The sequence below is a fragment of the Dunckerocampus dactyliophorus genome, chromosome 15, assembly GCF_027744805.1.
Source record: "Dunckerocampus dactyliophorus isolate RoL2022-P2 chromosome 15, RoL_Ddac_1.1, whole genome shotgun sequence".
Taxonomy (NCBI): Eukaryota; Metazoa; Chordata; class Actinopteri; order Syngnathiformes; family Syngnathidae; genus Dunckerocampus; species Dunckerocampus dactyliophorus.
This window is the reverse complement of record NC_072833.1, coordinates 1,614,171-1,637,138: the sequence shown is the minus strand read 5'-3', so window position 1 is coordinate 1,637,138 and position 22,968 is coordinate 1,614,171. Positions and strand designations below refer to the sequence as shown.

At 45.5% G+C, this 22,968-nt stretch overlaps 4 protein-coding genes across 10 annotated transcripts in view; 2 read left to right on the top strand and 2 right to left on the bottom strand.

The window, feature by feature from the left end:
• The first annotated feature begins 36 nt into the window (after positions 1 to 36).
• ucn3l (urocortin 3, like) lies at positions 37 to 1,884 on the top strand. Of its 3 annotated transcripts, none has more exons than XR_008566189.1 (3): positions 37 to 174; positions 573 to 1,118; positions 1,404 to 1,884. XR_008566189.1 is itself a non-coding variant. In XM_054752659.1 (2 exons), the coding sequence occupies exons 1-2, from the start codon at positions 42 to 44 to the stop codon at positions 1,052 to 1,054; spliced, it is 615 nt and encodes a 204-aa protein (XP_054608634.1). In that variant the 5' UTR covers positions 37 to 41; the 3' UTR covers positions 1,055 to 1,884. The 3 variants fall into 3 exon arrangements, 1 of the variants encoding a protein (XP_054608634.1); XR_008566188.1 differs by having other exon boundaries at positions 1,306 to 1,884; XM_054752659.1 differs by having other exon boundaries at positions 573 to 1,884.
• Positions 1,885 to 2,576: 692 nt separating this feature from the next.
• Positions 2,577 to 15,701, top strand: copg2 (COPI coat complex subunit gamma 2). The gene is made up of 24 exons (XM_054752845.1): positions 2,577 to 2,743; positions 3,139 to 3,191; positions 3,298 to 3,378; positions 3,441 to 3,512; positions 3,675 to 3,754; positions 3,823 to 3,898; positions 3,978 to 4,070; positions 4,148 to 4,234; positions 7,426 to 7,583; positions 7,868 to 8,001; positions 8,085 to 8,152; positions 13,040 to 13,228; positions 13,307 to 13,402; positions 13,484 to 13,727; positions 13,822 to 13,897; positions 13,959 to 14,062; positions 14,128 to 14,253; positions 14,320 to 14,388; positions 14,474 to 14,655; positions 14,720 to 14,849; positions 14,919 to 15,016; positions 15,086 to 15,224; positions 15,299 to 15,397; positions 15,458 to 15,701. The coding sequence occupies exons 1-24, from the start codon at positions 2,599 to 2,601 to the stop codon at positions 15,586 to 15,588; spliced, it is 2,730 nt and encodes a 909-aa protein (XP_054608820.1). The 5' UTR covers positions 2,577 to 2,598; the 3' UTR covers positions 15,589 to 15,701.
• Positions 15,702 to 15,703: 2 nt separating this feature from the next.
• On the bottom strand, positions 15,704 to 18,720 carry mest (mesoderm specific transcript). The gene is made up of 12 exons (XM_054752847.1): positions 18,658 to 18,720; positions 18,233 to 18,426; positions 17,783 to 17,862; positions 17,646 to 17,723; positions 17,436 to 17,572; positions 17,139 to 17,197; positions 17,022 to 17,062; positions 16,857 to 16,927; positions 16,677 to 16,778; positions 16,389 to 16,465; positions 16,047 to 16,110; positions 15,704 to 15,856 (listed from the first exon to the last, which is right to left on the bottom strand). Exons 2-12 carry the CDS (start codon positions 18,384 to 18,386, stop codon positions 15,739 to 15,741), a joined length of 981 nt encoding a protein of 326 aa, XP_054608822.1. The 5' UTR covers positions 18,387 to 18,426; positions 18,658 to 18,720; the 3' UTR covers positions 15,704 to 15,738.
• Positions 18,721 to 19,444: 724 nt separating this feature from the next.
• atp2b1a (ATPase plasma membrane Ca2+ transporting 1a) overlaps positions 19,445 to 22,968 on the bottom strand; it is a 47,336-nt gene continuing 43,812 nt past the window's right edge. For 4 of the 5 annotated variants that reach the window (XM_054753596.1, XM_054753594.1, XM_054753597.1 and 1 more), the window contains one exon: positions 19,445 to 21,930. In XM_054753596.1, coding sequence (XP_054609571.1) covers positions 21,538 to 21,930 — 393 coding nt within the window. In that variant the 3' untranslated portion in view covers positions 19,445 to 21,537. The remainder of the gene's footprint in view (positions 21,931 to 22,968) is intronic. The other variant, XM_054753598.1, reaches the window with a different exon arrangement.

The following is a 22,968-nucleotide window of genomic DNA, read 5'->3' as shown; positions in this document are numbered from 1 at the left end:
TGGGGATGACGTCACGAGCACACATTGATGGCTGCTACTAAATGAAGGCTGCAGGAAATGAAGGCGCAAAAACACGCTGCTGCTCACCCTGCCCGCACATACACCTCTTGCTGGGGGTTTATTTCACTTTCTTTCTTTCTTCACTCGATATCCTTCTACTCCAGGACTCGTGTGGTAAGTCCATGCTTTCATATTTGTTAACTTTCTTGGAGATTGAAACTGTTCAGTGAAGTGTTAGGAAATGTTTTTGGTTCAAATATTTCTCCTCAAAAGTGTATCAATGCACTTCATTTGGTAAACTTGGACAATCTAATGAGATTCAGTACAAGATTATATTTATTGACCTTGCCAGAGAGATATTCATTGAATAATATGTTTTTTTTTATGGTTGCTGATTGCATCGAAAACGGACAATAACAATAAAATTATTACACAAAATACTGCATACATTAGAATGATCGTTGTACTGGCAGCTCTTGCATTGGTGCTCATTACAATGTGCGCGTGTACCTAATAAAGTGTCCTGCTCCACTCGTTAAAAATACATACTTGGATACTTGTCCCCCCTGCAGAGGACACACCCACACACACGATGTTGTCGTCCCTCAAGACCCTGCTGCTGCTGTCTGTCGTGTGTTCGCCCTCCTCCGGCCTCTGCCTCCGCCTGTCCAACGGACGCTCCTCCCTCCTGTGTGACCACCAGATGGCCATCGGCTTCCGGGGTGACGACGACGTGACCGGCTCCTCCCCCGAGGACGGCTGGGGGCGCCTCCTGCAGCCCGCAGAGTACCTCTCTTCTTCGTCTTCCGAGTCTGAAAGTCGAGAGAAAAGGACTTACAACCCGGCAAAGTCGCGGTTCCAAAGCCGGGTGAAGCTCGGGGGCCCTCTGCCGCGCAACAGCCTTAAGGGGGCGCGCAGGAGCCGGCTGACTCTGTCCCTGGACGTGCCCACCAACATCATGAGCGTCCTCTTCGACGTGGCCAAAGCCCAAAACCAGCGCGCCAAGGCGGCAGAGAACGCTCGCCTACTCGCTCAGATCGGCCGGAGGAAGTAACGCGGTGGCAACGCTTTTTTTGTTGTTCTTTAAAGGAAATGACTGGTTGATCGGAAGGTCAAAGGTAACAGCGCCATTATGCACGCCCTTCCTGTGTTCATGAAAACTTAATTTTATGTTTGTCAAACTACACTTCATTTGTGTTCAATAATTCAGCATTGTACTGTATGTACAATGATATATAGTAAATATATATGTACACATTATGCAGGCACTTATATAAGTTTAAATCTGCGTCTTTCCCCTTGCAGGCCAACATTATTTCCCAGGAAAAAAAACTTAGTGGAATATATTTTTATCATTTTAATTCCGACTGATTTCATCTTCTCATTTTGAATTCATTTTCAAGATGTTCGACGGTTCTCCCGAGAGCGGTGAGGAACACTTGCAGCGGTGTCAGATAGAGATACGAGGAGTGTGTGCTCATCAGATGTGTTATTTTTATACTAAAAAACAAAGGATTATTTTTCCCCAAATAAAGCAGAAGTCACAAACTATGCTGCCGTCACTTTTTGTCCCATTTTCTTGTTATATTTCATTTATAATCCATTATTGCATAACCCAACATTCCATTTCAAAACATAAAAATTTTAAATAAATAGGAAAGAATCTAACAAAGTCATTGAGTGTATTTGTTTATGAAGTACACATCAAATACAACGCAATACTGTCCTCTTGTGGCAATTTAGCATAACTACATTCAGGTGGACAAGTGCTGCCCCCTGTGGCAACCTAGTGTAACTACAGTAACAATGTACTTCACCTCTATACCTGTAAAGGCAAATGTGTCAGGTATTGCACTGCTGCCACTCATGTCTTTAGCCCCTCCTACCTGTCCGCTTAAATGAGGAACAGCCCCACAAAGCTGATTGGTGGATCAGCCTTTGAGGGTGTGGCTAATTCCTGTGTACTTAATAAAGTGACCGTCCTCCTAGAGTCCCTGAATGTATCTCTATGAAGGGACTCTACGTCCTCCCAGCCAGCAAAACCCGTACATGATTCCGCCAATCAATAGTTTGGGCGATAGTTTCAACCACGCCCCCTGACCACTTCGCCTCTACTTGGAAGATTATTTTTCAATTATAATTTTAGTCGCACAGTATATATTTTTTAATTTTAGGCATTTATGTTCATCCATCACTACAGCAATATTCAAACATTCTGCATTTAATGCATATATTGTGTAAAAAAAAGTGTGCAAATTTGCAAGGCACAAGATAGTTGGATGACAGATAGTTTGGCTTTGATGTGGGGAAAAGCGATTCCCCCTATTTGCATAAATCACTATTTAAAAAATACATTTTATTTGTTGTAAACCTGTAAACGAATTTAAAAAAAATATAATTAATTATTCAAATTCTAATTACAAATAATATTATTGCAAATATTATATTTATATATAAACACACTAACACATTATACATAAAAAATAATTAATACATAAAACAAGTTAAAAATAAATATAACTTTAAAAAGTAAATGCTACAAACGACATTTTAAATAAAGTTTTGCGGGGGAAAAACAACCCTGGCTCGAGTCAATTGATGACGTGTACACAGGAAGTGTATTGGGTTTATGACTACGTGGAAGGTGTTTTCTTTCAGCCACGACACGTAAAAGAATTCGTTGGCATTGCACGACACTTCGACGACATGATTAAAAAATTTGACAAGAAGGACGAGGAGTCCGGTAAGAATTTGAGAGTTTTCCATCTTTAAATGGCGACTGCGTAAGGAAAAAACATTGCAAGATGGATTCTAAGCTGGTGGCTAACACCTTGCTAGCATGCTAACCGACGAGCTAAAACTGAACCTCCTATCGGAGTAACCTGTACGCGTAAATGACACAATGTCAAATTAATTCCACATATATTGCTTAGTGTAAATGTACATGGTGTTAAATCACTTAGCGGTGAGTCGTTTTTGATATAACTTTATAGCGTCTGCTGCAAGACGTCACTTATAAAGTTAGCATTAAGGTAGCTGCGGAACGTAATATGCAGCTAATGTGTGTGCGCGTTTTGTGCGATTTTATACTTTTACCAGTCAACTAGATGAATCAAATTGGATGTACTATCATTGTAGGAAGTGGCTCCAACCCTTTCCAGCACTTGGAGAAGAGTGCTGTTTTGCAGGAGGTAGGTCGGCCACTCTGCAGCTCATTCATTCATTATTAAAATAGTAATTATAATTTTGACTTAATGAACAAACTTCTACCTAAAATGTCTCATTCATTGTTCACAGGCACGCATCTTTAACGAGACCCCCATTAACCCACGGAGATGTCTTCACATTCTCACAAAGATCATTTACCTGCTCAACCAGGTTGGACTGCGTTGAGTTCGTTTCATTGGAATGTAGCGTAATGGTTTCTTTTGTCTTTCCAGGGTGAACATTTTGGGACCACAGAAGCCACAGAGGCCTTCTTTGCCATGACCAGGCTTTTTCAGTCCAATGACGTAAGATGAGGCATCATTTTGGACTTTGCATTTCAATGAATCACTTTACTGCGAAGCGCTCTGCGTACCTTGAAAAGTGCTGCATAAAATCTCATTCATTCATTATTATTTTAGAAGATAGATGTTCTGTAAACATATTAATACACATTATTCGCCTATCAGCAAACTCTGAGAAGGATGTGCTACTTGACCATCAAGGAGATGGCCAACATCTCTGAGGACGTCATCATCGTCACCAGCAGGTATTCAACATTAGGTTCCTAATAAAGTGGCTCCTCCTCCTGAGCTTTGACGTAATTTTGTTATGTAGTTTGACCAAAGACATGACGGGCAAGGAGGATGTGTACAGAGGACCTGCCATCAGAGCCCTCTGTAGGATCACTGATGTAAGAGCAGCTTGCAGTACCCTGCTGCCTTCCTGTGTTTGTTCCTCAATACCTCTAAAATTGTGCCACCTTGACACAGACCACCATGCTTCAGGCCATAGAGAGATACATGAAGCAGGCCATAGTGGACAAGGTGCCTAGTGTGTCCAGTTCAGCCCTGGTGTCCTCACTGGTGAGACCCACTCGTACATCAAAATAATGGAAACGTGTTACATGCAACGTTAATGGAGTGTTTGATGGGTTTTTTAGCACATGGTGAAGATGAGCTACGACGTGGTGAAGCGTTGGGTCAATGAAGCTCAAGAGGCGGCTTCTAGCGATAACATCATGGTGCAGGTGGGAACAGCTCTTATTTTGCATCTCACTTACCCGATAAATGAAGTTGACTGAAGATGAACTAGATCATACGTGTCAAACTCAGGCCGGGGGGCCAAATGTGGCCCGTGCTGCAATTTAATCCGACCCGTGGGACTGAACATAGTATTGAGTTGGCCCCCCTCACTGACTTGGCAAACAAAGTGCTTACAGCGATCTGCGTCATTCAGCGGCTCCTCCGGTATAAACTACTCCTGGCATTTCAACGTTAAAAGCGTTAACAATGTTGTATATACCACGAAATTCACAACCGTACTTAATAAGGGTGCCAGATTCAAACAAAGATTCAAAAGAATTTAACTGTACCTGACTAAAAACAGCAGCACTTAAACTATTATACCTTCCCAGTACAAATAACACCTTAAAAAGGCATAGGATAGTCCAAAGTTTTAACTAGGATGTCCGATATTGGCATAAAAATACAATATCAGTTGATATCAGTGTTGGGTTTTTCCCCATAATAAAAACCGATATTGTGTGTATATTTAGGCCTATGGGCTCCCGTACTTGCCGTCATCGAGGCATCCAACGGCGCCAGTAGGCGTCCTGTGTTATTCCTCGCAGTCGGAACTGGGCTTGATATGTTGACACCACGGGTGTCGGTGTGCCACAGATAGCGCCAACGTGAGCTCACTCGTTAGCTTGTAGCGGCGCTGCCACGGGCTCGTTGCCGCTGTTGTCAGTCGACATTTTTACCCACATTGATGGTCACCAGATTCACAACGGGACAGGAGTGGAGGTAGGTGGCACTGATTGGTTTACTCTCCGCTCAACTCGACAACGAGCAACAATTCTTTAGCTATAGCTAAGTGGCTACGACAACCTCATGATGCGGAAACAAACGTAGACTTGGTAGGGAGATACTTTATTCATCTCCAAGACAAAGGTCTAAAAGAATATAGTGGCTCACCACAGTGACATGACATGATATGTGATGTTACACGTATCGGTATCTGTTTATCGGATTCGGAAATTGAGAGTTGGACAATATCGGTTATCGGCAAAAAAAGCCAATATCGGACATCCCGAGTTTTAACTACAGTAAAGCATGCTGGGAAATGCATAATGTGCCCGTTCCACAGCTGCAAACTCTTTGGGGTTGTGCGTCTGACGGATTGTGTTAGGGGGTGGCAATAAGTTGATACCTGAATTGTTGAGATGGCCAGTGGGGTGGTTGGAGAGTGACCGGGGGTGGTACCGCCGCCACTGCTTCTGGACCATCTATGAGGGCAATTAACAGCTGAGCGGTGTGCCGAAGACGTGTTTTTAATACATAGTTTCTGCTCACCATCATGGTGGCCAAACCTGGCCAGGGCATAATAAGCAAGTGGGTGCCAATCAGCACTCCTGTTTTAACGCTAGACACTTCGGTTTACGTGCTCACTCATGCTGCTACAGAGCTTCCAATATTAAGATTCATGTGCTGAATCACGCTTCGCAATTGAAGCCAAAGTGAAAATAGATTCAAGAGTTTTATTGTCATATTCTACATTCTGACATATGTGTCCTGGCCCTGTAGGTGAGAAAGGGCTGTGTGGATGGCAGTGTTGACTGCATCATCCGTGGACCGGTTCTGGCGATATGCAAACTGTAGAGGGTCCACAGTGGCCGGGATGCTCTTTTTGATGTGGGTCATGACTATTCTTTCAAAGCACTTCATTACAATAGGAGTGAGTGCTATAGGGCGATAGTCATTCAAGCAGGTCACGTTGCTCTTCTTGGGTACGGGCACTATGGTGGTGGACTTAAAGCAGGTCGGTACAGATGCTTGTGCAAGCGACAGGTTAAATATGTCAGCAAGCACATCAGCTAGCTCTGATGAGCAAACCCGAAGTGCACGTCCTGAGATGTTGTCTGGGCCTGCTGCTTTTCGTGGGTTTGTTTTGTTCAGAACCCTGCGCACATCAGCTGATGTCACCATGAGAGGTGAGTCCTGTGTGCTCCCCAAGTCCAGCCACCCTCTCTGCTCATCAGGAGTTTGGGTGTCAAAGCGGGCATAGAACTCGTTCAGCTCATCTGGAAGTGTGGTTTGGCTGGACGTGGCTACGCTACTCCGCTGTCGATAGTCTGTGATGTGCTGGAGCCCCGCCCACATGCGCTGAGGGTCTGAGGTGGAATAGTAGCCCTCCAGCTTCTGTCTGTACTGTCTTTTGGCCTCCCGTATGGACCTCCTCAGGTCATATCTGGCCTTTGTAGTCATCAGCGGTGCCCATGACAAATGCAGTCGAACGAGCACGTAGCTTAGCCCTTACATCACAGTTCATCCACTGTTTTTGGTTAGGGTATTTTCTGTAATACTTGGTGGTGCTAACAGTCTCTATGCATGTGCTAATGTAGCCAGTAACAGCAGAAGCATATTCATCCAAATCAACAGTACAATCTTCCCTCCCCGCTGCAGTTTTAAACACATCCCAGTTTGTGCAGCCAAAGCAGTCCTGAAGTACTTGATCGGTTTCTTCATTCCACACTAACTTGACCACAACCGACCACAGTAATCATGGAAAACTTTCCTCCCGCTTGCAGTTCACACAAGACGTGCTTTTATTGACTGCTCCTCCACAAAATAGCCAGCTCTCTTCTGCTCTCCCATGGAAAGTTGTGTGCTGCAGTGAAATGTGTCCAAGTGGAAACGGCAGTTAGGCTGAACTAATGTTCTGCACCACAGAGTTGCGTTTGTCAAAACTGTCCCTCAGTTGTTTGTCCCAACCTGAAAATGCAACCACAGGGGGAACCGGGATAAAAGGTGTGTAGGCTGCTGACTTAGCGAGTCGTCGGTGCAAATGAAGCCTTTTCTGAAAATCTAACTACTATTTTTTCAGCCTGGATTATTAGGGCATGTCCTGTCATGCGTGTGTGTGCGTTTACTGATGATTCATATGAGTGCTGCATTCACCAGGTATGTTGGTTAAAAAGACAAGAAGGTTTTTAACCTTTTTAATACTTTCAATATGCAAAAATATACAAGTGTTTAAAAATTTTAGGATAAATAAGAAAGATACAAAGTTGTGGGGAGGGAGTAATGTCCAGTTCAGCCCACAACCTAAAGTCGTCTTTGAGGTTTGGCCCCCCATGTGATAGAGCTGGACACCACTGAAGTAGATGCTCTTTCAAACCAATAGAAGACAGTAAAGTGTTTGTGTTTGGTGCTCCAGTACCACGCCCTCGGCCTGTTGTATCACCTGAGGAAGAACGACCGTCTTGCCGTCACCAAGATGCTCAATAAGTTCACCAAGTCGGGCCTCAAGTCGCCGTTCGCCTACTGCATGCTCATCAGGATCGCCAGTAAACTTTTGGACGAGACAGAAGCAAGGTAAGGAGCTCTAAGATGACTCTCCTTATCCTCTTGCTTCCATTCATTTTTTTTCTTACGTCTACTTCATGTTATTTATTAGGGCTGTCAAATCAACATGAAATTGGACTACATTTGAAACTTGACTATCACATTATTACTTTATCTCATCAGCTGTGCATGTATTCAACTAGAAGAGTTTATTTGGAATACAGGAAGTGAACAGATGTATTGCACTTGATGTAAAACGGATGGGGGGTAGGATTTCCCATTACCATTCATGTGACGTCCTGCTTCGTCTGCAGCCACGACAGCCCCTTGTTTGACTTCATCGAGAGCTGCCTGAGGAACAAGAATGAGATGGTGGTCTACGAGGCCGCCTCTGCCATCGTGCACATGCCAAACTGCACGGCCAGGGAGCTGGCCCCCGCCGTGTCTGGTTTGTTTGAACGCGCTGCAAAACAAGCACATGCAACTGATGCTGTCCATAGTTGACTCATCATGACGCTTGTCTTCCTACAGTGTTGCAGCTCTTCTGCAGCTCCCCCAAAGCTGCACTGAGATATGCTGCAGTCCGGACCCTCAACAAGGTACCCCCGCTCTCTTGTATGCAGTACTGCAGGGGCTTTTTACACCAAATAACCAAATACAGAAAAATAGGATGTGGGGTGCCACTTTGATACATCCTGCACATTAAATAGCTCAGGGGTGTCCAATCGTTTTCAGGGAGGGCCGCATCGTGAAAAATGAAAGGATTTATTTAGCAACACATGCAGATACGCTAAGAAGGCAAAAGTCAGCATATTAGTATAAAGCCAGTTGTGCTGTTTTATTTGTCCAAATATTTCAACTTTCTTAAGATTCAAGAGTTTTATTGTCATATGCACAGTAAAACAGGCAGTTCTACTATGCAATGAAATTCTTGTTCTGTTCATTCTCCCAAAAAAAAGAAAAACACAAGAAAGAATAAGAACATCAGAAACATAAATACCAATAAATTAAGCAACAACAGAAGAGACATTAATACAGATAAATAATACAAATAAATCAATAAATAAAGTGCTATGAGTGTGTGCGTGTGTTGCGTGCGGCGTGTGTGAGTGCTTCGTTGAGAAGCCTGATGGCCTGTGGGTAAAAGCTGTTTGCCAGCCTTGTGGTCCTGGACTTCAAACTCCTGTAGCGTCTGCCTGACGGTAGGAGTGTGAATAATGAGTGTTGTGGATGTGTGCTGTCCTTGATGAGGTTGTGTGTTCTGCGTAGGACTCTAGTTTTATAAATGTCTTGCAGTGAGGGGAGGGCTGCCCCAACAATGTTCTGTGAGGTCTTGATCACCCGCTGGAGTGCCTTCCTATCACGTGTTGTACAGTTACCGTACCAAACAGTGATGGAGGCGGTAAGGACACTTTCCATAGTGCATCTGTAGAAGCAACTCAGGATTGTGGTGGACATGCCAAATTTCCTCAGTCTTCTCAGGAAGTACAGTCTCCTTTGGGACTTCTTCAGAATTTGTTGGGTGTTGTGAGACCAGGTGAGGTCCTCGCTGATGTGTGTGCCAAGGAACTTGAAGGTTTTCACCCTCTCCACCTCAGTCTCACCAATAAACAGGGGTCTATGCGGCTCCTTTTCCCTTGTTCTTGGGTCGATGATCATCTCTTTAGTCTTATCTGTATTGAGAAGGAGATTGTTATCGCGACACCAAGCTATGAGGTCCACCACCTCTCTTCTGTATGATGTTTCAACACCACCAGTGATCAGGCCGATGACTGTAGTGTCATCCGCAAATTTAATGATGCTGGTGTTGTTCTGGGAGGCCACGCAATCGTAGGTGAAGAGCATGTAGAGGAGTGGACTCAGCACACACCCCTGTGGGGTCCCAGTGCTCACAATTCTTGAGCTGGATGTGCGATTGTGGACTCTGACTGACTGGGGTCTGCCTGTTAGAAAGTTAAACACCCAGTTACAGAGGGAGGGTGACAGGCCAAGTGTGAGGAGCTTATTTGTGAGTTTGTGGGGGCTGACTGTGTTAAAAGCAGAGCTATAGTCTATAAATAGCATTCTGACATATGTGTCCTGGCCCTGTAGGTGAGAAAGGGCTGTGTGGATGCCGGTGTTGACTGCATCATCCGTGGACCGGTTCTGGTGATATGCAAACTGTAGAGGGTCCACAGTGGCCGGGATGCTCTTTTTGATGTGGGTCATGACTATTCTTTCAAAGCACTTCATAACAATAGGGAGTGAGTGCTATAGGGCGATAGTCATTCAAGCAGGTCACGTTGCTCTTCTTGGGTACGGGCACTATGGTGGTGGACTTAAAGCAGGTCGGTACAGATGCTTGTGCAAGCGACAGGTTAAATATGTCAGCAAGCACATCAGCTAGCTCTGATGAGCAAACCCGAAGTGCACGTCCTTAGATGTTGTCCGGGCCTGCTGCTTTTCGTGGGTTTGTTTTGTTCAGAACCCTGCGCACATCAGCTGATGTCACCATGAGAGGTGAGTCCTGTGTGCTCCCCAAGTCCAGCCACCCTCTCTGCTCATCAGGAGTTTGGGTGTCAAAGCGGGCATAGAACTCGTTCAGCTCATCTGGAAGTGTGGTTTGGCTGGACGTGGCTACGCTACTCTGCTGTCGATAGTCTGTGATGTGCTGGAGCCCCGCCCACATGCGCCGAGGGTCTGAGGTGGAATAGTAGCCCTCCAGCTTCTGTCTGTACTGTCTTTTGGCCTCTCGTATGGACCTCCTCAGGCTAGTCTTTGTCTAAATAGTTTTTGTACATTTTCTTCTCATTGTATTACAACTTTGTTCCCATAACTTTTTACCTCAACCTCATTTTCCAAAAATTACAATTTTATTTGGTTTAGTTTCTCATAAAATTACTTTTTTTTTTTTGCTAATATTTTAACTCTATGCTACAAAAATGACACTTTTTTTCTTAATATTACGAGTTCATTCTTGTAAAATTGATTTTTCCTCTTAATATTCTGACTTCTTGCAAAAGCTGTTTTTCCATTTGTGGTGCTTTTTAAATTTTATTTTGCAACTATTTAAACTTTCTTCTTGTAAATGTTCTTGTAATATTACTATTGTTATTATTTCTATGTAAACTAGAGACGCTCCAATCAGGGTTTTATGCTGCTGATTCCGATACGGATCATCCAGGATTAAAACATGGATTAATTATACATATTGACACGTTTATGATGATGACAAGACACTACACGGCACGGAGGGGTCGCTGCAGGCTGCATTCGTGCTAGCCACAGGTGAAAGACATGTATCAGTATAAGCCGATCACATGATTTTTACGGAAATAGGCCGATGCTGATCTATTGGAGCATCCCTAATTTAAACCCATAATTAAAACTTTATTCCCATAATCACTTTTTCCACAACCTAATTTTCCAAAAAATGATCACATTAGGATGTTAAAAAAATGACATCTTTTTCTTTAATATTTCAGTCTTATGCTACTAGCGTTATTTTTTTTCTCATATTAGGTTATGCTTGTAAAATTACTTTAGACTTTTAATATTTAGATTTTATTCTTGTAAAATTACTGCTGATTTTTCCATTTTTGCTGCTGTTTTTGAACATTTTCTTCTTAAATTGTATTTTTTGAATTTGCACTTTGGACACACCTGAACTAGGTCAATATATGCTAAGCTACCGGAACAATTAGCTTTGTATTACAGGTGACACAGCACATTAGGATAATAAATCATGAATCATATGTGGATCATATGCCCCCCAAAGCGCACTTTAAGTATTAGATCAACACGTCACATGTTGGCAGTAAGACTCAATCAGAGTAATTACCGTATTTTCACGACCATAAAGCACACCATATTAAAAGGCGCACTCTCAGTTACAGGTGCTATTTTAACACATACACAAGGCGCACCATACTATTGGGCGCAGGTATGCACAAAACAAACAGTGACGCTCAGAAGTCAGTGAGGGCGCGACAATGCTTTATTTCTTTAGATAAATTCAGAGCAGAACTCTCATTCAGTTTATCAGACCCACTTGAAATCAGGAAGGTCATCACTCAACACAACAGTCTCAGTCTCAGTCATGGTGCACAACTAAAAACATCACACAGCAACGCAAAAACAGACAAGACACTACCACTACTTTTGCAGAACAATAACTAACAACTATGTAGCTCAAACATGGAACTTTAAGAGCATTTGCACCAAAACACTACCGCAAAGCACGCTGGGGAACAGGAAGTGCTCCCAGCGACGCTACAATATGGTAGCATGCTTGCTATTGTATGTTTTTAAAAAGCCAGCGAGAGTAAAACTGAGTTGGGTTGTACTTTATTGAAGTATTTAACAATGTACTCACGTTGTTTTTGATCAATTCTCATCCACAAATCCATCAAAGTCCTCATTTTTGTATCCCAAATGAAGAGCGGGGCAAGTTCTCCATCAAACACGCCAGGTTCCCTGTCGTCGTTGTCAGTCAGTCTTGTTGCCGTGCGGCGCCTCAGAAATGATGCTGGCTTTTGTGAAAGCTCCAACAACATCAGACACGTTACCCCAAGCATCCACAATCCAGTAGTGAAGCTGTGTTCGCTAGCTGTCATCCATCTCTTCCACACCGCTCGCAACTTAACTTTGAATGCCGTGTTTACATCCATTCACAAATTGTGGCGAAACTCGCACGGCACTACTTCCCAGTGTTAGTGAAGCTGTGTTCGCTAGCTGTCATCTATCGCTCCCACGCCACTCGAGACTTCAATTTAAACGCCGTGTTTACACCGATGTCCAGCGGTTGGAGTTCCCTCGTCAAGCCTCCCAGAATGATGTTAAGCTCCAAGTTCATTTGCTTCATTTGTGGTGACGCGTGTGAAAAAACATCCAATCTCTTTCCGTACACGTCACTCTGTCATTTTCTCATCGTCCTTCCAGCCGCTTTAGTCCGGCTGGAAACTTTTCTTGAGGCGGAGTCAGTGTCTACTACAGGTAGCACTTTCTGTCCATTACCATGGCAACCAAGCACAACAGTAAAAGACAACTTCTTGTGTCCCGTTGTGTGTATCGCTGTAATGCTTCTCTACAGTGTGGTTCATCAGGATGTGGAAAGTGAGAGGCACGTCGTCCATGTTGGTGATGTAGTAGTAGTTGTCTGCAATGTTTGAAGGATAGATGGCGACATTTCATAAAACATACTTATCTAACTACTGGGGCATGCCTTTAGCGTCTTCAGTCACGTCCACATCCCTTTCCACTTTACAAGCAGCGTGTCGGCAGGAGACACTCACAGTCAAGTGGAGCGCTCATAAAAGTCACACAGCAACACTTATGTATTTTGAAACTCAGTACACATATGGCACACCGCATTATAAGGCGCCCCGCCCATTTTGGACAAAATGGAAGACTTTTAAGTGCACCTTATGGTCGTGAAAATACGGTAGGTGGATGTTGAGCAGGAAACGCTTCCATTGTCATACTTTGTTTCCACTCGCGTCCACCAGGTGGCGATGAAGCATCCCTCAGCCGTGACGGCGTGCAACCTGGACCTGGAGAACCTGATCACAGACTCCAACCGAAGTATCGCCACTCTGGCCATCACCACGCTGCTGAAGACGGGCAGCGAGAGCAGCGTGGACAGGCTCATGAAGCAGATCTCCTCCTTTGTCTCCGAAATCTCCGATGAGTTTAAGGTCCCACTCTCGGAATACTTTGGACTTGGAAACATTTCATGCTTGTGCTGTAGTAGGAGCTTGTTTTTGTCGTTGTAGGTGGTGGTGGTGCAGGCCATCAGCGCGTTGTGTCAGAAGTACCCCAGGAAGCACGGCGTCATGATGAACTTTCTGTCCAACATGCTGAGAGACGACGTAAGCCGAGCAAACTGATGTTTTCACTCGAGAGGTTAAAGCAGAGAAGCGCTCACCTGGTTTTGAAAACCATTCCTGCAGGGCGGCTTCGAGTACAAACGTGCCATCGTGGACTGTATCATCAGCATTATTGAGGAGAACCCAGAGAGCAAAGAGACGGGTTTGGCCCACCTGTGTGAGTTCATCGAGGACTGTGAGCACACGGTGCTGGCCACCAAGATCCTGCACCTGCTGGGCAAAGAAGGCCCACGCACTCCCCAACCCTCCAAGTACATCCGCTTCATCTTCAACCGAGTGGTGCTGGAGAGCGAGGCTGTCCGAGCAGGTGGACATGCTTTGGCTGGTTTCACGTTTCTCTACCGCCACATGAATGATTGCACTTGTTTTCAAATCAAATATTTTCCTCTTTGCATCCTCAGCTGCAGTCAGCGCTTTAGCCAAATTTGGGGCCCAAAATGACGATCTGCTGCCGAGTGTTCTAGTCCTGATGCAGAGGTACTCCTTTTTTTGCAACTTAGTTACACAGGATATCTGACTGCCAATGGTACTGTTGCAGGTGCATGATGGACAGCGACGACGAAGTGCGTGACAGAGCGACGTTCTTCATGAACGTGCTGCAGCAGAAGCAGAAGGCCCTTAACGCCGCATACATCTTCAATAGTGAGACGCACATGATGGTCCGGTCTTCCTCCTCCAGCCCTCATCTTTTGTGGTGCTGTGTTCAGGTATGTCTGTGTCCATCCCCGGCCTAGAGAAGGCATTGCACCAGTACACCTTGGAGCCTTCAGACAAGCCCTTCGACATGAAGACTGTCCCTCTCGCCACCACTCCCATCACAGAACAGAAAACGGGTAGGGTTACATAATGTGGTGAAGTGCTGATTGCTCAGGGGATGTTTGACATCACGTGGTTTCCAGAAATCGCTCCTATGGCGACCAGCAAGCTCCCGGAAAAGTTGGCGCCCTCACGCCAGGACATCTATCAAGGTGTGACTTTGTTTTCCAGGAGGTGTTTTAACAGTTTCCCTTTGTTGTTGTTGTTAAACCAGCGCCGCTTTTTGACTCCTCACAGAACAACTGGCGTCCATTCCAGAGTTCAAGGGGCTGGGTCCGCTCTTCAAGTCGGCTGAGCCGGTGCAGCTAACAGAGGCTGAGACAGAATATGTGGTGCGGTGCATCAAGCACACCTTCGCCAGGCACATGGTGTTCCAGTTTGACTGCACCAACACGCTGAACGACCAGCTCCTACAGAAGGTTGCAGCCCACAGTCGGTGAACATTCCTGGGATGGAATACCAATGTGTTCCTTGTCGTGTCAGGTGTTGGTGCAGATGGAGCCATCAGAGTCCTATGAGGTGCTACAGTACATTCCAGCCGCCAGTCTCCCGTACAGCCAACCTGGATCGTGCTACACGCTGGTGGGATTGCCTGACGACGACCCCACAGCCGGTAGGAACTGCTGGCATGAAGATTGGCTGCTCAGACTTAATAGGAATAATGGTCTTCTGCTGTCCACAGTATCGTGCACGTTCAGCTGCACACTGAAGTACCTGGTCCGAGACTGTGACCCAAACACTGGCGAGCCTGACGACGACGGCTATGACGACGAGTACGTGGTAGGTATGGAAACCCACGCCATCCTGCATTTCTTGCTTGCTTCCTCTCATTCTTGTCCTCTTCCTCAGCTGGAAGACCTGGAAGTGACGGTGGCGGACCACATCCAGAAGGTTCTCAAGCCAAACTTTGGAGCAGCCTGGGAAGAAGTGGGAGATGACTTTGAGAAGGAGGAGACGTTTGCGTTGGCGTCCGTACGCACTTTGGACGGTATGATTGTCTCCACAGTACATGTGATGTCTTGCTTGTTTGGAGCTCATCAACTGGATTTTGTCTTCTTGCAGAGGCTGTGAGCAACATCGTCAGCTTCCTGGGAATGCAGCCATGTGAACGCTCCGATAAAGTCCCTGAAAACAAGAACTCGCACGTCCTCTTCCTTGCTGGTAGGTTTTATCTCGTCACCATCTTCAGAAGTTGAACTTACAGCTCTTCTCTTTTCTCAGGTGTTTTTCGAGGAGGACACAACACGCTGGTCCGTGCTCGTCTTGCGCTGGCCGATGGCGTCACCATGCAGGTGACTGTCCGCAGCAATGAGGAGACGGTCGTCGATGTTATCTTGGCGTCGGTGGGCTGAAGACACAACCCCTCTCAATGTGCTCACTTTTTTGGTGGAACGTATGCTACTTAATCTTCTACGCTATAACAAATGTTCTAAAATGTGCAAAATAAATTGAGATTACAACAAAACCTTTCTGTAAAAAACTATTTAATGTTGATGGTGGGCTCAGAAGGAGTGAATGAAATTAAAGTAAGCATTGAGGAAGCCAGTGGGGTCTTCCAGCTGAGGGTAGTGACTGATGTGCTCATCTAAAACTGTGATGGTTGACCGCTTCACCAGCTGCCTGCAGGAACCACAGTAGACACCCTTTACCTCTAAAGTACTACATCTAACATCTACGCTGTCTGGAGGTACTACTTAAGTGATAGTGGAAGTCTAACTGAACACCTTTCAACAGCGTTAACCCTTATCTGAAAAGCAGCACGATTATAATTTGACTAATATCGGTGAAGGTAAGTAGGAGAGGTACTCACTGGTAAAGACGGATGAAGTGGGGATGGGGGTTGACAGGATCCAAGGGGCCGTAGATCATGTGCACTGAAAGACAAGATGGAGGGCAGGGTCAGACAGGAAAGGGGGATGGGCTAGAGACTGGGGGCAGGTCAAGACATTGGATGAGGGCGGAGTTAGATAGCAGCATGGGCGTATCCAAACTACAACACACTTAAATCAGCAAATGACGAAAAGGAAGCGCTGTGATCACACTTGTGCCGCATGTAACACATACACATTACAACCTAGAAGCTACGGACTCTACTGGCCGCCATGTTCATATGTCTAACAGTGAATGAGCGCGAGCGCATGTTGTCACTTACACGGGACGACGGTGGACGTGAGGGCGCCGACCCATCTCTCTCTGTGCTTTAACCTCTGGTTGATGTACTGCAGAACACTGATACAAAAGACAAGATACGATGAATTAAAGGGACCGTGTCTACACAAAGGCTGGTATTTAAGATAAGTCATATAGAAGATAAGTCAGACATGTCTTATGTACAGGAGGACTGTGCTTGGCACCACCTGCTGCTTTCACATGCTCATCGTTGTTAGAGAATGAAATACCCACAAGGACAGACTTAGAATGTTAACGTAGGCACACACACCTGTCCAAAACCAGGTTGCCATCATTGTAGCGCAGAACCGTCCACATGTCCCAGAATTCGGCGTCTGTGGGCTGTGTGTACGGCCCAAAAACCTCCCCGAGCCTACCAGTGCAGAAATACAAACACAGTAAGTTTTGGGTATAGTTACATTTAAAAAAATATCTGCTTGACTGGACTGACCCCTTCTGGAAGATCATGTAGTTGGTGAGACGCATCAGGACTGGAGCCAGGAAACTGGAGTCCTTGAGGAGCTTTGGAAGACAAAATGGATCTCACTGAGACGCCATCTCATCAATTATAGCGACCCAATTAACCCCTTTGAGGGAGAGCTATAACGGGACTGACCATCTGCAGCAGGCGAGGGTGGTGGGTTTCTGGAAATAAGCCTGTCGGAACCCCAAGAGAAGCAGGTTACAACAGCGAATCAGAACATTTCACAAGACGCTTGTACAGACAGCACACCTCCATTGGAGAGACACAGGCTGTTGATGGTCAGGTGGCCCGTGCGGTTCTGGTCACTCCTGTCCGAAAGAGAGAAGTGCTTCCTGAGCATTCACATTACACCAATCTGTCATACTGTTTGTCAACACATTTATTACATTTTTTGTTAAAAAAACAAAAACTGTGCACTTTCCTTCCTCTAATTTGTCATTTTAAAATAAATTGGGTCTAAATGACTGGCACCCTCTGCTGGTTGCGACCAACATAAGCAATGTAAACTGACTGATAGAATTACATACATCCATTAACCAAACACACCTGTAGAGCAGCTCAAGCGCCACTGTGTCGCCATAGTCATGTGACACCAGGTTGACCCGTTGATTGGCCAGACCCAAGTGGGCCACCAGGGCTTCAACCACGCTAGCTTGCTCAAAGATGGAGTACCTGTGTGGTCTCTAAGCAAAACAACAACATGGCTGTTGAAAAAGATAAAAGGTACTAGATTATTTGACCATTTGACTTGCATACAGGCTTATCGCTGAAGCCAAAACCCAGGAAGTCCAGTGCTATGACCCGGTTGAAGCGCTGAGTGAGTGGCTCCCAAATCTGTTACACACATTGTGTCACAAAAACATCCCCAAGCTTTTTTATTTTGTTGATCTGACCTTATTCCAGTCATAGCTGGAGGTGGGGAAGCCGTGGAGAAGGACGACGACGTCAGAGCTCCCCAAAGCGCCATGCGAGTCTGTCGCGAAGGGAGGAAGATACTTGCAATGACTAACTTGGCCACTGGAGGGCAGCAGAAACACGTTATGAAAAATGAGCCCCCAAAAATAAAGTTTTGGTCGTGGCGCAAAATCCAGTCTGAGGGCAACGTTTGATGCAAAACTACAGAAAAACTAATTTCTCTCCGCACACATCACGTAAAGGATTTGGCGCATCAGCATCCCTGGAAAAGACTGCTGTCATAATTTGGGTTTGAATGAATCCTCATCAGCCTGGCAAGTTTATTCAGCAGCTCCAGAGAGGAAACCTGCTATTTATACATTTATACAATTATCCCACACACAGTCATCACTAAAAGGCATTTTTGCGTTGGTTATTGTGACTCGTACCTCTGTAGAAGATGTTGCTGCCTCTGAACGTAAACACTCGGCCGCCATTGTGCCACTTGTGCAGCGCAGGTGACAGCTGGGGCGGCGGGATATGCAGGTAGACGGCTAGCAGCGGAATGCATATCAAAGAGACGTGTATCCACCACTCTTTCATTGTGGAGAGTTTATAGACGGTGGGGGATCATGTCTGCCTCCTTTAAGACAACAAAAAATAAACATTAGAAGTCAAATGTGTTGTGCTTTCACCTCCTCCAGCTTATCACTGCGACTAGCATACACGCTAGCTTAAAACCACATCGATTTCAGTGGCATGGTTAGTACGTTTAAACAAAAAAGCAGCTCCAAACGACCAAGCATGTGTTTATGGTTTGTGTAGTTGTGTGGTTTCGGGGAGACGTAAGGCGTGTTTAGGTTTAAAAACTCACATAAAACGTCGCACGCAGGCAGAAGACCTTCGAACTGTGATCAGATTCCATCGCTGCCGCTACAGGCAGTGCAGAGATAGCCACAAGATCAAGACGCGTTACTCTGCTCGCGTTCCAGCTCTGCGAGTTCTCACACTTCCGCCTTGAAAAGTTGCATTTTGTATCAATTCCGCTATAAAAAAAAACTATAACCATGTCATTAAATGTGTTTTTTTGGTTTACATTTGTTGTTTTTCGCTCAAATGTCACCAGTGGTTATGCAACAATAGTGCGGCTCTTTTCGGGTTGCACGATCTACGATCGTTCATGTGTCAGGGACCACAAAGCAGCGGACAAACGTTTACCGCCCTCTAGCGGCCCAGCTGTCTACAATTATACCGTACAATCTAATTAAAATGATAATAACCGACCTTCGAATAGTTATCAACAGCAAATTGTGAAAAACAAAAAACAAAACCCACAAAAATACATGAATTTGTCTCTAGGATTTTAATTAGCTTTACACGTGTTCTTTTTAAAAAATGGTTAACGCTGCAAATAGAGCAATACATTTGCCATTGTGTAATGCTCTGTGGTGGCCTTTGCCTCATCACAACACATTGACCTTTGTTAGTGCCCGTATAACTTAGTATTGAATCAGAAAAATCTTTAAAAAGTACCGTGCCCTCACTTCTGGATGGCACTGTAAGATACTGAGACATTTAAGAGACTATCTGGCAGTTGTATATCACTAAGTTAAAAACAGGAAGTTGCTTTTCCTCCTTCTGGTGTTGCTGCAAACTGTGGCTTCTTAAATGAAGAGCGGGCCCCGCACGTAGGCTAAATACATGTTTTATTTTTAAAAACCATACACATTACTCGACAGGTTTCAAATGTAAATCCAATCACGATATCCATTTAAAATGCTCAAGATAAACAGACATGAAGTACTTTTATTTCCAAATGTTAAAAGATTAAAAAAAAAATCCATAAAACAGATGGAAAAAAACATTCATTCCCCTTACAGGATGAAGCTACAGAACAAACTCCTCGTATGGATTCCACTCGTATTTCAGACATTTCTTCACAAGCCCAGCTGCTATTTTTGTCATTAAGCATCAAACAAACAGACGAGCTCCTCTCAGTCCAACACGGGGGCTCTTCCACATCCACGGGCCTCAAGGTGAAGACCGCCAGGAGGGGCTGCGGTAAGAACGTGCAGCCACCAAACCAACCAAACGTGGTAATAAAAAACTGAAAACAAAACAACGAGGCCTCTTCTCTCTCCCTCACGCTTATTTGCACCCTGAGATGAATGTTCCAGAACAACACATTTACTTTAGTGGCCAAAACCCTCCCCGCTGTGTCAAATCCTGCAAAAAACTGTGAGTACGATGAAAGGTCTCATCAGCTTCATAAAAATACAAATTTGTCTTCAATGAACTGTATCAAAACTCTTGCTAGGAAATAAAGTACCCTGTGCAGATAGATACCAGTGTATGCCTCGTCTTTATTCTTCTTCTTCTTCAAAAAAAAAAAAGCACGTCCAATTTTTTTTGTGTGTGTTTCCAGTACATCAGGTGTCCAAAAACGTGCCGGTGTCCCGGTGTGTGTGCAGGAGTATATGTAGCATGGAATACACAAGCATCCCGCGTTAAATCTATGAACAAATGTTCTCCAATGGGGGGGCTGAGGAACTAAGTCAATGAAAATACATACAACTGAGCAGGGCTTCATATTTAGCAAGCATCTGCAGGGTTTCGTCAGGTAATAAAGCGACTGGACCGAAGCTTCAACGTTTACTAAAGCCAAGGCACATTCACGTTTTGTCTGATTGAATAAATAACTTAGCCACTCGTGTGCAAAAATGACATTGAAACAAGCCAGAATGTGCATAAACCTTCCCTTTTTGTCCAGTTGTGGAAGAGGCGATGCTTGCTAAATATGCCAGCCCCCCCAGGATTCCCTTTTTTGAGAAGCTTTCAACACATGGAAATCTTTGAACACAAAAAGAATGAATGAATAAATGAATGAAAAAGAGGGTTTTTCCGGAAGGTTTTGTGCACATGGAAACGAGAGTAAATATTCATAGCGACATCGAGGCCCCAAACGTGTGGTTCCGACTCATCAGGCCGGTGGACCTCCTCTCTGTACAAGACTTAGTGTTTATTGGTTTGGCTAGAACTTTCTATATTTATCTACAAATATATAACAAATAAAACTTGCAGGCAAAAATACTTAAGTTTCAATAGAAACACCCTTTTTTTCCTGAAAATACAGCAGTATCGGAAATAACCCCCTCATTCACTTTTTTTTTTAAACTCCGTCCCAGTTTCTGCATCATACATCAGGAAGCTCTTTTGCCTACAAACAGAAAAAAAAGTATCTACAAACTTTGTAAACAGACCTGCTTTTTTTCCTCCATGAAACATAAATAAGTCAAAATATTAACAGCCAAATGGAGCAGAAACGAGTTGTGTGTGAGCGGGGGCCAAAGAGCTAAATATACAACACCACTGAGATTCAAGAGAAGCTAAAAGGTTCCGTCGTGTTCAAGCCGGGAGGACCGCCTCCTCTTCTTCGCAATTCAAATCATTATATTCAGAATAAGAAGAAAAACAGGTCACTTTCAATCAAGAGTTTATAATCACACCTTGTTGAGCCAGACAAACCAAAGCCAAGGGGGCGGCGGGGAGAGGTGGGGGCGGCAGGGGGCAGAGTCCTGGCGCGGAGGCGGTGTTAAGGAGAACCGAAGAGAAGAACAAAGCATCCACACAAGCCGTTACATTCCTCCCAAAGTTAGTCCGGCCACAGCCCGGCACAGCCCCACCCCCAAGCTTACTGTCCCCCGTGTAGAAAAGTGGTAAGGTGCCTTGCAGGAGAGGTGGGCGTGCTTTCTGATCAAAGGGAGGTCTCCAGGCTGTGTAGGGGGCTGCCGGGCACGGAGGTGCCGCCTGCTTTGGTGCCCTCGGGGAGGAGGTGGTTTCTGCTCTCCACAGCGTTATTGTTCTGGTTCGGGGAGGGTGACAGCGGCGCCACGGCGACGACGGGGACAGGGGAGGCAGAGGCCGGCGAGGGCGGCGTGGGCGTGGTGTTGCGAGGACTGGCCGAGTTGCGCTTGGTGGGGGCGTCGTCCTCAGCGTCCGTGTCGTCTATGAGAGGAATATGGGGCTCCGAGTCCTCTATCCGAAACTCCGGGTGGGTCATGAAGTTGTGGATAGAGCTCCGCGACTCGGGCTTCTCCAGGCCCTCATAGAGGGAGATGGAGCTGCGGAATGCATTCACCACCCGGATCTGCGGGGGAGGGGGTGGAGAGAACACGGTTTTAGACACGGATGTAAGGATGTGCGTATGTTCACCTGGACGGTTCAAATCCGAGGGCACACAGTTTATTGGGTCAATAAGAGGTGGGTTTTAGTGGCCTCGTCAAGGGGGTGTGGCTTTGGGAGACGTGCAACCTCGTCTACTGGCCTGCAGCAACATTCACCTTTTTAGGGACTATGGGTCTAACGGCACAGAGCCCAACTTGATTTTTACGTTGCTGAGGCGTGTGTCGGAGCGCTTTCCGGGACAGAGCGCACACGTGAGAGGGCGTCAAACCCAAAGGAGCGTGCTCTCGTGAGTGAGTAGAGTGGTAGTGCATCACTCAAAACGCTTGGCGGGAGGCCCGCTTCTGATGACTCAAAATGCAAAAGAACAAGGAGGCCTAAGAGGTGCTGGACATGCTTAGAAGAGAGGACAGAGGAGACAGAAGACAAGAGCGAGGAGACAGGAAAGAGAGAGGACAGGAGACAGAAGAGCAAGGGGGGCGGGGGGCGTGGCTCGAGACAGATGGTCAGTCAGAAGCGTTTTTTTTGGTGTCCAAACAACAACAGAAAAAGAAAAGCTGCGGCAGCCAAGCACGTCCACAAGCTGGTTGGCAAGTCAATAGAAAACAAAAACGTCACAAGTAGGTCAAAGTTCACAAACGAGAGCCGAGAGTGAAGACCCATGCAGAGCATGTGCTACCTGGTGCTCTAACGGCAGCAAACCTTTGAGTATAGCCCATGACACCCATCACACATTCACTGAATCTGAAGGAGAACACGTGGCGGGTCAGTGGGATTTGGACCGACACACACACAAACACACACACATACACACACACACACACACACACACACACACTTTGAAGGACAAGAGTGGAGCTGCAATGGAAAGTGGAGTTATTGCGGGCCTGTAAAAACATGGAATCTACAGTTATAGTCATACTCTGTAGAACTCCTCGCGTGGTCCAAATCAAGAAGATCTGCAAAAGAGAAAAGCGTCACAGGATGCTGACCCGCATCATCC

Bases quoted from the DNA above. Each gene is read 5' to 3' on its own strand.
- ucn3l (XM_054752659.1), top strand. From the start codon at position 42: ATGAAGGCTGCAGGAAATGAAGGCGCAAAAACACGCTGCTGCTCACCC. The intron at 175-572 runs GTAAGTCCATGC...TCCCCCCTGCAG, and splicing joins TCTACTCCAGGACTCGTGTG to AGGACACACCCACACACACG.
- copg2 (XM_054752845.1), top strand. From the start codon at position 2,599: ATGACGTGTACACAGGAAGTGTATTGGGTTTATGACTACGTGGAAGGT. The intron at 3,755-3,822 runs GTATTCAACATT...TTTGTTATGTAG, and splicing joins GTCATCATCGTCACCAGCAG to TTTGACCAAAGACATGACGG. The intron at 15,225-15,298 runs GTATGATTGTCT...GTCTTCTTGCAG, and splicing joins GTCCGTACGCACTTTGGACG to AGGCTGTGAGCAACATCGTC.
- mest (XM_054752847.1), bottom strand. From the start codon at position 18,386: ATGAAAGAGTGGTGGATACACGTCTCTTTGATATGCATTCCGCTGCTA. The intron at 16,928-17,021 runs GTCAGTCCCGTT...TGTCTTCCAAAG, and splicing joins ACCCTCGCCTGCTGCAGATG to CTCCTCAAGGACTCCAGTTT. The intron at 16,779-16,856 runs GTCAGTCCAGTC...CTGCACTGGTAG, and splicing joins TACATGATCTTCCAGAAGGG to GCTCGGGGAGGTTTTTGGGC.